This window comes from Stenella coeruleoalba (genome assembly GCF_951394435.1).
Source record: "Stenella coeruleoalba genome assembly, chromosome: 11".
NCBI lineage: Eukaryota > Metazoa > Chordata > Mammalia > Artiodactyla > Delphinidae > Stenella > Stenella coeruleoalba.
The window spans coordinates 9,811,041-9,823,821 of NC_137157.1; the positions used below are offsets into that span (position 1 = coordinate 9,811,041).

The following is a 12,781-nucleotide window of genomic DNA, read 5'->3' on the forward strand; positions in this document are numbered from 1 at the left end:
AACAATGTGCTGTAGGCCAATGGACCCAGGAACCCAAAAGCACTGTGCTGGCTAGATAATCCCACCTTCCACCCCCACTGTGACCCCACTTGACCCAACTGTCATCCCCCTCTCCCTGCAGCACACACAGTGCCAGCTTGATGTTTGCTTGTCAATTACTTTTCAGTCTCCTTCCTCACGTCCCCCATCTCAACCCAGACATCCTCTAAGGTCGTTGAAAGCTGAGAGGTTCCCTGTGTACTAGGTACTGTGCTAAGTAAGCACCTTTCACATTTCCTACTGTGTTGAGGGTCTCCGAGATCAATTCCACATTAGGAGATTCGGTGGAGCTCACAGGTCTCGGCATACAGTTGTGTTTATGGCTAAGACTTATTATTACGATGTAGTAAGGGTACACAGCCAGATCATAAGGGGAAAGACAGGCATTGTTTGGAGGAATTCACATGCAGCCCTCCTCCTCCCGTGAGGAGTTATACAGAGCCCCTCATCCCACTGCAGTGAACACGTGGCAACATGTGTGTGATGTTTCTGCCCAGAAGCCCGTTAGAGAAACAGCGCCCAAGGGTTTTACTGCGGGCTGGTCATGGAGGCACCTCTGTCTATCGTGTACCAAAGTTCTAGGGAAGCAGGTGTTTAGCATCAGCTACATTGTTATATAAACAGTCTAGGCGCAGTGAGTCACTCGTCAGCTAGGGAATAAAATTTCCCCTAGCTTTATTGAGGTATAATTGACATAGGACACTATGGAAGTTTAAGGTGTACAGTATGATAATTTGATACACGTATATATTGTGAAGTTTTTACCACAAGCAGGTGAGTTAACACATCCTTCACCTCACATAATCCCCATCATGTTGTTCTTTTATGGTGAACATTTAAGATTTACTCTCAGGACTTCCCTGGTGGCACAGTGGTTAAGTATCCACCTGCCAATGCAGGGCACAAGGGTTCGAGCCCTGGTCCGGGAAGATCCCATATGCTGCAGAGCAGCTAAGCCCGTACGCCACAACTACTGAGCCCTCATGCCACAACTACTGAAGACCATGCTCCACAACAAGAGAAGCCCCCGCTCGCCACAACTAGAGAAAGCCTGCGTGCAGCAACAAAGACTCAACACAGGCAAAAATAAATAACTAAAATAGATACACTAAAAAATAAATAAATAAATAAAAAGATTTACTCAGCAACTTTCAAGTGTACAATACAGTGTTATTAACTGTAGTCACCGTGCTGTCCATTACATCCCTGGAACTTGTTCCTTCTGTAACTGCAAGTTTGTACCCTTTGCCCCACATCTCCTGATTTTCCCCACCCACAGCCCCTGGCAACCACTGTTCTACTCTCTGCTTGTATGAGTTTGGCTGTTTTAGATTACACACACATAAGTGAGATCATACAGTATTTGTCTTTCTCTCTGAGCCTTATTTCACTTAGCAAAATGTCCTCAGGGCCCATCCATATTGTCACAAATGGCAGGATTTCCTTCCTTTTTATTGCTGAATAATGTTCTATTGTGTATACATGCCATAGTTTCTTTACCCATTCATTTGTGAGTGGACAGTTAGGTTGTTTCCAGGTCTTGGCTATTGTGAATAACGCTGCAGTGAACATGAGCGTGCAGATATCCCTTTGAGATAGTGATTTCATTTCCTTTGGCTGTATATCCAGAAGTGAGATTCCTGGATCATATGGTACTTCTATTTTTAATTTTTTGAGGGACTTCTATACTGCTTCCATAGTGGCGGTTCCAACTTACATTCCTATCAACAGTACACAAGAGTTTCCTTTTTCCTCACAACCTCGCCAGCATTTGTCGTCTCTTGTCTTTTTGACAATAGCTGTTTTAATAGGTGAGAGGTGATAATCTTATACTGGTTTTGATTTGCATTTCCCTGATGATTAGTGATGTTGAGCACCTTTTCATGTACTTGTTGGTCATTTGTATGTCTTCTTTGGAAAAATGTCCGTTCAGAGCCTTTCTCTTTCTCTAATTGGACTGTTTGGGTTTTTTTGCTACTGAGTTGTATAAGTTCCTTACAGACTTTGAATATTATCCCCTTATTAGACATATGGTTTGCAAATATTTTCTCCCATTCTGTAGGTTGCCTTTTCATTTTGTTGTTTCCTTTGCTGTGCAGAAGCTTCTTAGTTAAATGTAGTCCCACTTGTTTATTTTTGCTTTTGTTTCTTATGCTTTTGGTATCATACCCTCCAAAATCACTGCCGAGACCATGTCAGGGAGCTTTTTGCCTGGGTTTTATTCTAGGAGTTTTATGATTTCAGGTCCATTTAAGTCCTTAATCCATTTTGAGTTGTGAATGGTGTAAGGGGTGTCCAGTTTCATTCTTTTGCTTATGAGTATCCAGTTTTCCCAAAACCATTTATTGAAGAGGCTATCCTTTGCCCATTGAGTATTCTTGGCTCCTTTGTTAAATATTCGTTGATCATATATGCACGGGTTTATTTCTGGGCTCTCAATTCTGTTTCATTGATCTGTTTTTCTGCTACTACTATATTGTTTTGATTTTCATAGCTTTGAAATATGTTTATTTATTTATTTTTGTAAATTTATTTATGTTTTTTTGGCTGCATTGGGTCCTCGTTGCTGCATGCAGGCTTTCTCTAGGAACAGCGAGCGGGGGCTACTCTTCGTTGCGGTCCACGGGCTTCTCATTGCCGTGGTTTCTCTGGTTGCAGAGCATGGGCTCTAGGTGCACGGGCTTCAGTAGTTGTGGCATGTGGGCTCAGTAGTTGTGGCTCACGGGCTTAGCTGCTCCGCAGCATGTGGGATCTTCCCGGACCAGAGCTCGAGCCCATGTCCCCTGCATTGGCAGGCGGCTTCTTAACCACTGCGCCACCAGGGAAGCCCCTGTGATATAGTTTAAAGACAGGGAGTGTGGTGCCTCCAGCTTTGTTCTTTTTCAAGATTGCTTTGGCTATTTGGAGTCTTTTGTGGATCCATACAAACTTTAGAATTTTTTTCTATTTCTGTGAAAAATATCATTGGAATTTTGATAGAGATTACATTGAATCTGTAGATGATTTGGGTAGAATGGGCATTTTAACAATATTAGTACTTTTGATCCATGAACATGAGATATTTTTCCATTTATTTGTGTCTTCAGTTTCTTTCGTCAGTGTCTTAGAATTTTCAGTGTATAGATCTTTTAATTCCTTGGCTCTAAGTTTACTCCTAAGTATTTTATTGTTTTTGATGTTATTGTAAATGGGGCTGTTTTCTTTATTTCTTTTTCAGATAATTCACCGTTAGTGTATAAAAACACAACTGATTTTGGTATGTTGATTTTATATTCAGTAAAAATGAATTTTACTGAATTCATTTATTAGTTCTAACAGTTTTTGGTGGAATCTTTAGGGTTTTCTATATATAATATCATGTCATCAGCAAACAGATACAGTTTTACTTCTTCCTTTACAATCTGGATACCTTTTATTTCTTTTTCTTGCCTAATTGCTCCAGCAAGGACTTATAGTACTATGTTGAGTATGAGTGGTGAGAGTGGCCACCCTTGTCTTGTTCTTTTTATATATATATAAATTTATTTATTTTATTTATTTATTTTTGGCTGTGTTGGGTCTTTGTTGCTGTGCGTGGGCTTTCTCTAGTTGGGGAGAGCGGGGGCGGCTCTTTGTTGTGGTGTGCAGGCATCTCATTGCAGTGGCTTCTCTTGTTGCAGAGCACGGGCTCTAGGTGCGTGGGCTCAGTAGTTGTGGCACATGGACTCAGTAGTTGTGGCTCGCGGGCTCTAGAGCACAGGCTCAGTAGTTGTGGCACACGGACTTAGTTGCTCTGCGGCACGTGGGATCTTCCCGGGCCAGGGCTTGAACCCGTGTCCCCTGCATTGGCAGGCAGATTCTTAACCACTGAGCCACCAGGGAAGCCCAGCAAAGTGTAATAGTGTGTTGAACAAACATTTGCTAAGTGCCTATGTATTGTGTGCCAGGTCCAATACTAAGCCCTGGAGGTACAAAGATGAATCAGACCCAGCCCCTGCCTTCCAGGCAGAGGAGATAGACAGGAAAACAAATAATTACTATGCCTTCACATCTGTGTAGTGTGTCACAGGTTCACACGTCTGTGGTGTGATCTCATCCTCACACTCACGCTGTCAGGAGGGCAGGGTGGGCATCACATCTCCGTTTTCCAGATAAAGAAACCAAAGTCTCATAGAGAGGAAGTGGCTCACTCAAGGCTACAAGGCCAGTACTGGGGGGAGGGAGGAGGGATAATGCTGGAAGCTCAGCCTCCCCGGGACCAGCAGGGGCATCTCAGAGGCCTCTGTCTTCCATTTTCTGCCTCCCTTTCTCTTTTGCAGAAGTTTTCATGATCACTCTTGACTCCCTCTTAGGTATATATCCTTGCCCACACAGCTATAATAGCTGGGACTACTCGAAACTGGATCCGGAGAGATTCCAGAGAGAAGAATTAATGTTGCAGAAAAAAAGTCTGCTGAAGGGTAAGGTGCCAGGTAGGGACTTCCGTCCCCTCTGTCCCCTGCCACACCCAGCTACCATCTAGTCCGGGCTGGGAGGGGCCCTAATACTGAAATCCTCAGGCCTGGTTCTCTCTCACGTACCTCAAACTAGCCTCCAAAATGACTGAAATGTTAATGCTTAGCAACTACAGAGTCAGCACACCAAAAGTGCTGGGATGTGTGGGAATTTTAAAATAGTAGATGTCAGTTATTCAGTGTCTACCATGTGCCAGGCACCAGGTATCCTTTTTTTATATATATATATAAATTTATTTTTTTAAATTTTTTTATTTTTGGCTGCATTGGGTCTTTGTTGCTGTGTGTGGGCTTTCTCTAGTTGCAGCGAACAGGGCCACTCTTCGTTGCAGTGCGCGGGCTTCTCATTGCGGTGGCTTCTCTTGTTGCGGAGCACAGGCACTAGGCGCGCGGGCTTCAGTAGTTGTGGCTGGTGGGCTCTAGAACGCAGGCTCAGTAGTTGTGGCGCACGGGCTTAGTTGCTCCACGGCATGTGGGATCTTCCCGGACCAGGGCTCGAACCCATGTCCCCTGCATTGGCAGGTGGATTCTCAACCACTGCGCCACCAGGGAAGCCCCAGGTATCCTTTTTTTTTTTTTTCCTGCAGTACGCAGGCCTCTCACTGTTGTGGCCTCTCCCATTGCGGAGCACAGGCTCCGGACGCGCAGGCTCAGTGGCCATGGCTCACGGGCCTAGCTGCTCCGCGGCATGTGGGATCCTCCCGGACCGGGGCACAAACCCATGTCCCCTGCATCGGCAGGCAGACTCTCAACCACTGCACCACCAGGGAAGCCCCCCAGGTATCCTTTCGATTTAATCCTCACAACGGCCAGCTGAAGTACACATTAAATCCACTTCACAGGTGAGGAAACCAGAGTTCAGCGAAGCAACTTGCCCAAAGCCAACTTTCTTTTCGCACTTAACAGACACGTAAAGAGCGCCACGTGCCAGGCACTGTGCTAAATAAACACTGGGAACACGGCGTGGAGGCAAGCACAGCCTCCGCTGTGTGGTCTAGTGGGAAGTCGAGGTCAGGCAGTTATCCTACAGTGGACTGGGCACTGGTGACAGGTATACAGGGTGCTGCGGCAGCAGCAGGAGGGGGACCCAGGCCAGCCCTGAGAAGGTCAGTAAGTGACAGGTGAAGCGAAGGACCACTGTGTTCCAGGCAGAGGGGACAGCAAGTGAGAAGACCCAGAGGCGCTGAGGGAACAGAGGCAGTCCTCGTGGCAACAATGAAAGGACCGTGATGGGCAGCCAGCCCGTGGGTGGCTAAACCAGGATTCAACTCAGGACTGTGAAGCCAGGGAGACGCCACCTTGGGTTAGGATAAATTTACATCCTCCAGCTGGGGGCTGTCTGCCCCTTTTTATGGGGCACCCCAGGGATGCAGCAAAGCCTTGTCTGTAATTGTCAGTAGGACCCAGGGGGCAGACAACATCTGGCTAATCAAACCCCCGTAGCAACATCTAGGACCCTTTGGAGGGGATAGGAGTGAGGAGAGTCTTTTTTTTCTTAAATATGGTGAAAACAGTTCATACTGTCAAAGATCATGTACCTGAGCACATAGCAGTAATCTGAATAAAAATAATGCTAATGCACACGTCGTTCTCTGCACCAGCCACTGTTTGACTTGTGTCATTCCACACCGCAGCTTCTTGAGAAATCCTGTCACCTCCATCTTACAGCAAGAATTGAGGTGCAGAGAGGCTCGTGTGCCCAGGGTTTTCCAGCACAGCTGGGGAGCCAGGATTTTGTCCAGATAGGCTAATCAGTCTCCTGCTTCGGTCAGTCTGGCCTCTCTGACCAGTTAAACCATTCCCCTCCCTCAGTCTAACGCCCTCGGGGAAAGCAAGGGTGCTCGGCAGGAAGGAGGGACCTCCTAAGAGGCAGTGCTGTCTCACCGTGGTGAGCTTTCTATCCCTGGAGGGCCCTGGTAGAGCTGCCGCATGCTGCCTAAAAGGTTCCGTGTTGGGTGGGAAGTTGGGTGAGGTGTCCCCTAAAGACCCTCTTTCTGAAGGCTGGACAACTGCAGTTAGGATTGTGGCTAGGATAAACGAGGGTGGGGGAACTGTCCCCAAGGCCATGTTAACTTTCGGTAATTCCTTAGGACACACGCAGGGCTCAGTGTGTAGTCGTACTCACCTCTGTGATCTATTGCAGCGAAAGGGCACAAAGCAAAATCTGCAAAGGGAAAAGACAGGGCTTCCCTGGTGGTGCAGTGGCCTGCCGATGCAGGGGACGCAGGTTCGTGCCCCGGTCCGGGAAGATCCCACATGCCGCGGAGCGGCTGGGCCCATGAGCCATGGCCACTGAGCCTGCGCGTCCGGAGTCCGTGCTCCACAACGGGAGAGGCCACAACAGTGAGAGGCCTGCGTACCGCAAAAAATAAATAAATTAATTAAATAAAGGGAAAAGACACGTGGAGCAAAGCCCAGTAAAACCAGGAACAAGCTTGCAAGAGTCCTTTCCTGCAGAGTCACACAGGACCCACTTTAATTCCCCCAGCGAGTTGTGACAACACGTGTGAAATGTTGCCTGTCAGAGGAGCTCGTTAGGGACCTAGTGCCCAGGGTTTTCCTGGGTGCTGATCACATAGGCGCTCCCCTGTGTGGTCACATACCCAGATTCCAAACTCCCAGAAGGAAAGTGGGTATTCAGCGTAAACCGCATTGTTTGCACCGACAGTTTAGGCACAGTGAACCACTCTTATCAGTGGTGGGAGCCCTCCCGAAAGCTACATTCCCAGATGCCAGTCAAGGGCCAAGTCAGGACTTTTCAAGGACAGTAGCCAGGACTGCCGTGTTAACACTTTTCTGCATAGTTGTGAAGATGGACGTGAAGCCATAAGCAAGATGGAAACTCATGGAAACTCAAGCGCTTTCAAGCACAGTGGGACAGGCCAGGAGGAGACTGGAGCTGGGGTGGCTTCCAGGTTCTAAGCAGCTCTAAGCATCTAGCAGCCAGCGTTTGTAGGTGTTCCAGTTAGAAGTAAGAAATCGAGAGGAGGATCAGGTCTGTGGAGAAAGGCTATACGTTCAATTTCAGATGATGAATTTGAGGGAAGGATGGGACATCAGGTGGAGATGTCTAAGACATTGTTGGTGATACGGCTAGGGGAGAGATCGGGGCTGGGACTCCCACCTGAGGATTTATTCAGATACATGTGTTTGTAGAAATTACCTCTAAATGGGAATATCAAAGAAGGGAGGAGACAAGGCGGCTGAGGTCAGAGCCTTGGGGACCTCCTACACGCAGGAGGCGACAGCAAGAGAAATCAGAGGCAGGAGGAGCCCAGAAAGAATAGGGCTGTGGCAGCCAAGGTGGGCTCTCCTGAGGCGTGGTCAGTGGTGCCAACTACTGCAGAGCGTACCCCGGAACAAGGCCTAGGAGGAAGCCATGGAATCATACAGTTAGGTTGTTGGTGATCTTTATATATCGGCTTTATTGAAACCTGATTTACATAACATAAAATTAACCCCTTTGAAATGTATAATTCAGTGATTTTTAGTATATTCCCGTCACCACTAATTGCAAAACATTCTCATCATCCGCCTCCAAAAACACCCCTGTTAGTGAACTTTGAAACAGCTATTAACATCAGGTGGTAAAAGGCGGGACCCAGATTTCAGGGAAAGTGATACAGAAGTGAAAACAGAGTAGAGAAAGGTGTGCTGGAGGCATTAACAGGGTTGGGGGTAGGAGAGCCACCCTCGTGTAAGCAAACACCATCGCTCTTAGATGCCAGCTGAGAAGAGCGGAAATAGAATGGGTAGAGGAGGAGGGCAGGGTGCTTCGGCATCGCCCTCTCCCGTGAGGCCTCCTCCCTGGGGTAGGTTTCCTGGCTCAGGGGGCAGGCTGCTGGGCCTTCACCTCTCTGCCCCACGTGGCTCCCGTGGTGTGGCAAAGACCCGCTGCTCTAAGTGTGGTCCGAGGACCAGCAGCATCGGCGTCTCTCTAGATCGACTAAAGCAGAGCCTGCAGTTTGCCAGGGTCTCCCAGGGATCTGTAAGCACATTCCAGTGTGAGAAGTCCTGGTCCAGGGCACAAGGGAAGAGCATACCTGGCGGCCCTTAGGGAAGAGTATGGCTGCAGTTATCAGCTGGAAATGATAAGAGCCACCACGTATTTGTCTAAGCATTTGCAGCTACTGACTCAAAAGGTTTGCTTTCCCAGCAGTCGTCATGGACACACAGGAATTTCAAAGTGAAAAAAACAATCTAACCTGGAAATTGTCTTCAAATTTAATGACATTTCAATGAATATTAAATTTAACACCTTAAGAGGTTGATAGATTGTTACTCTTTTAAGTGTTTAGTCCAACATTTATTCATTTCAATTGTGCAAAGTTCTGAGTTTTTGTTTTTCTTTTGAAGCCAGTGCTTTTTTTGTTTTTTCTTATGGGTTGACTGCTTGCCCTGTGTACTCCCTGCATACATCATTTGCTTTAATCGGCTCATCAGCCCTTCAAGGTAGTTAGCATTCATACCCTTTAACAGGATCAGAGATGTTAGGTAATTTGCCCGAGGTCACTCAGCAGGTGGAATGACCGAGAGGCTCTGCTTTGTCAGAGGCCAGTCCTCTCGCTGTTGCTGTTGCCTCCAGGGAGGGGGGCTGTCTCAAAGCTCCTCCTCTGCAGTGTCACCCCCAAGACAAGAAGGAACTGAAGAACTACTTTTTTTTTTTTTTTCCCTAGGAAGAGAGTTTTCTTTCCGCACTTCTAGGAGATACTTCAGCCAGAAGTCCCCCCAGAGCAAGAAGGTCTGCTGCCCTCAGGTGAGTGTGAGGCACAGACCCAGACCCCTTGGAGCCCCCTAAGCTTCAGTGACTTCCGGTTGGTTCCGCGCCTCTGCACTCCCCGCCCCATCATCTCGGGGAGGGGTCCTGCTAGTCCTCCAGATATACATGGATGAGTGGGGCGCTAAAGGGTAGCCAGAAATGCAAGGACTGGGGGGAGAGAGGAGAGGAAGCAATCTTCAAGTGTAGGCCGCAGCACAGGTGCTTCTGTATCTTCTCCTCCCCAGTGACCCTCATCTCCAGCCTGAACCTGGCCCTCCTCCCCACACCTCCTTGTTCCTCTCTGCCCAGTTCCTCTTCCCTGCTGCGTAGCGCCCAGCACCACCACTCCTCTCCCAACACTCCAGGTTGAGCTCCCTTCACTAGTGCAGCAGGCTCCTGTCTCCCTCAGGCTCTCATCCCCTCCCGCCCCCCCCCCCCCCCGCAGTGTTTTCAAAACACAAATCTAATTACATCATCCTGTCACCACCTGGCCCTGCCCTACTCCCCCAGCTCTACCTCTCAGCCCAAATGAAAAACGCCTTCCAAGCCTCAGAAAGCTTCCTCCTGCCTTGGGGCAGACGGCCCTGCGGGGCCCTGCCATGTCTGGCCAGCCCTGTTGCCACCCTCCCGGACTCTGGGGCTCCTGCTGCAGGGACCTATTTCCTTGTAGACACCACACCCCCTACCTATACCTGGCCTCTGGACCTGCCGTTCCTTTTGTCCCAGGAAGGATCCCTCCACCACTGCCCTCATCATTGTCAGCATCTCCTCCCAGTGGTAGCCCGAGATCATCCAACGCTACCAACCAAGGCCCATTTTTTCCTGATAAATGTCCAGGCAAACTAAGAATGAGGCCTTCCACTGCCTGTTGTCGTAAATGACACCTTCCTGGCGCACAGTCACAGCTGCTGCTTGATTATTGCCTTTGACTCTGCAGCAGAGTTGAGTGGTTGCTATAGAGAATCAATGGCTTGCAAAGCCGGAAACGTTTACTCTCTGGCTCTTGGCAGAAGTTTGTCGCCCCTGTCTCAGGGGACACATACTTATCCTTCCATCTCAGCCGAGGCCCTGGTCCTCGGGGTCGGCTGTCTTGACCCTGGTCTGGATTTGGGTCCTTGTCATCTGTGCTCACATCCCTCTCCTTCAGAGCACTTATGTAGTTATTCGGTCCTGACTCTGATCACGGCGCTCTCCAGAGCTACTCTTTGAGCTCTGGACTGACATCCCCGTTTCTCATGCTTCATTCTTAACAAGTAGCTTATGAGACTCGATCTGCTGTTAGAACAGCCTTCCCCCTTTGTTTGGTGCAAAGTTGGGAGTGTTTCCACCCTGGAACCTTCACCAAAAGGATGTTTGGGATGGGTGGAGGTGTGCCTTTCTTCTGTAAAGTGGGATTAAGGGACACTGCCAGCACCTGCACATTCTCAGGACGCTCACTCATAGCAAACAGTAACTGAGGAAACTTGAGGATCTGGAAATGGGTGTTCTTAGAACCGGCAGTCCCACTATTCCTTGGAAAGTCTTCATGTCCCCACAGGGGTTGACGATCTCTGCCTAGGAGCCTGGTCTCACGGGTTCAGATTCGAGCTGTGCAGACGTAGACAAGTTACTTAACTCTCCTAAGACTTGGCTTCTGCAGGTGTGAAATGAGCACAGTCCCAACAGTGCTTTCTTCCTGGCACCACGAAGGTTGCAGCACGCCGACTGTGGCTGGGCTCCCTGTAGGTGCACGGCCACACGTCCCAGCTGGGCCCTCAGCCCTGCCCGCCTGCGCTACCGCGCTTCCCCAGCCCGTCCAGGTTCCCACTCCTCCAAAGCCTTGTTCTGTTCCCTTTGCAGAATTCTCCAGCTGCAGTCAGCCTTTCCCACGCGCCCTCCACCCCAGCCTCTCCCAGGTAATGTCTTCATTGAGAAATTAGAAGCGGTCAGCAGTAAGGCCCTCGCCTGCCGACCACGAAACAGCCTGCCCCCATCTGTACCTTCGCCGCCTGCCAACCCGGCGCCCCTGGAGGAAGGGCCCTGCCCCCCACCTGTGCTTGGACCTCACCCCCTCCGCTTCCACTCCTGCACTTGGCACCCTCTTTCCTGCATCATCGTTTTCCCCGCTCTGTTGGATCACTCCCATCGTTGAACTGTCCTGCTCTAGCATCTCTTGCCTTTGCAAAGAAAATCCCCGTTGTCTCTGCACCCCCACTTCTTGCTGTCTTTCCCACAGAATTCCCTTGAAAGACTCGTCTGCACCGGCATCTCCTTTCCTCAGCCACTCCAGTGGGTTCCTGCCCTCCACGTGCCTCTGCACCTTCTCTGGCCAACCTCGCTTGGCCCCTAACCTGTTCACTCTTCTGGTCTGTTTCATGTGGTGGGCTGCTCCCATCTCTTTCTCTTTTTTTTTGGCTGCGCTGGGTCTTTGTTGCTGCGCACAGGCTTTCCCTAGTTGCGGCGAGCGGGGGCTACTCTTCGTTGCAGCGCGGGCTTCTCATTGTGGTGGCTTCTCTTGTTGCAGAGCACAGGCTTTAGGTGCACGGGCTTGAGTAGCTGTGGTTCGCAGGCTCTAGAGCACAGGCTCAGTAGTTGTGGCGCACGGGCTTAGTTGCTCCGCGGCAGGTGGGATCTTCCCAGACCAGGGCTCGAACCCGTGTCCCCTGCATTGGCAGGCGGATTCCTAACCACTGCACCACCAGGGAAGTCCCTCACATCTTCTTGAATGCTTTTTTCTCTTAGCTTCTACATTACCAGACTTTTTCAAGGGTCTTCCTTCCCGGCTGGCTCCCTGTCTCATCAGTCAGGTCTAGCCTGGCTCCTTCCCCTTCTAGCTATATATTCTTCCCAGGTGGTCTCATCTGGTCTGGTGGCTTTAAATACCACGCATATGCCAGTAACACCCAAATCTCCCTCCACGCCCTGGCCTCGCTCGGGACTTAGGCAGGTCTGTCCAGCTGCCCTGTTGGCTTCCCTGGGAGGCTCTCAACTTAGCAAGGGGAGGGGAGAGCACTGATTCCCAGCCCCGGCGTCACTCCTCTCCTGACTCGTGGCAGTAGCCTCTTCCTGGGCTCCTTTCCTTCACTCCTAGCCCCAGCCCAGTTGCCACACAGCGACCAGAGTGACCTTTGACAGACAGACACCAGACGAGGTTGTTCCCTGCTCAAACCTCAGCAGCTTCTCCCGTGCCCTTCAAATGAACTCCAGACCCCTTAGCCTGACCTGAACTGCCCTGCAGAATCCAGCCACCATCTCTCTCTCTCCAGCCGCTTCACTTCCATTCCCTCACTGCACTTCCTTCTGCCTCTGGGACGCTCCAGGCCTGTGCCCAGTTGCGTCACTCGCTGTCACCTTTGCCTGGAACGTGCTTTCCTCAGGGTCCCTGAGGGAAGGGCTGGCTCCATCTTGTCCTTCAGATTCCAATTTTCTGTCATTGCCTTAGTGGTGTCCCTGGCTCCCCGACCACTCTCTGTCATCACATTGCCTGTTATGATTCCCCATACAGTGCTTA

The 12,781-nt window shown here is 49.8% G+C and overlaps 1 protein-coding gene across 1 annotated transcript in view; it reads left to right on the forward strand.

The window, feature by feature from the left end:
• FAM227A (family with sequence similarity 227 member A) overlaps positions 1-12,781 on the forward strand; it is an 89,386-nt gene that overhangs the window by 31,297 nt on the left and 45,308 nt on the right. Inside the window, exons 10-13 of the mRNA XM_079936542.1 lie at positions 4,371-4,490; positions 9,209-9,288; positions 11,131-11,186; positions 11,507-11,559. Coding sequence (XP_079792668.1) covers positions 4,371-4,490; positions 9,209-9,288; positions 11,131-11,186; positions 11,507-11,559 — 309 coding nt within the window. The remainder of the gene's footprint in view (positions 1-4,370; positions 4,491-9,208; positions 9,289-11,130; positions 11,187-11,506; positions 11,560-12,781) is intronic.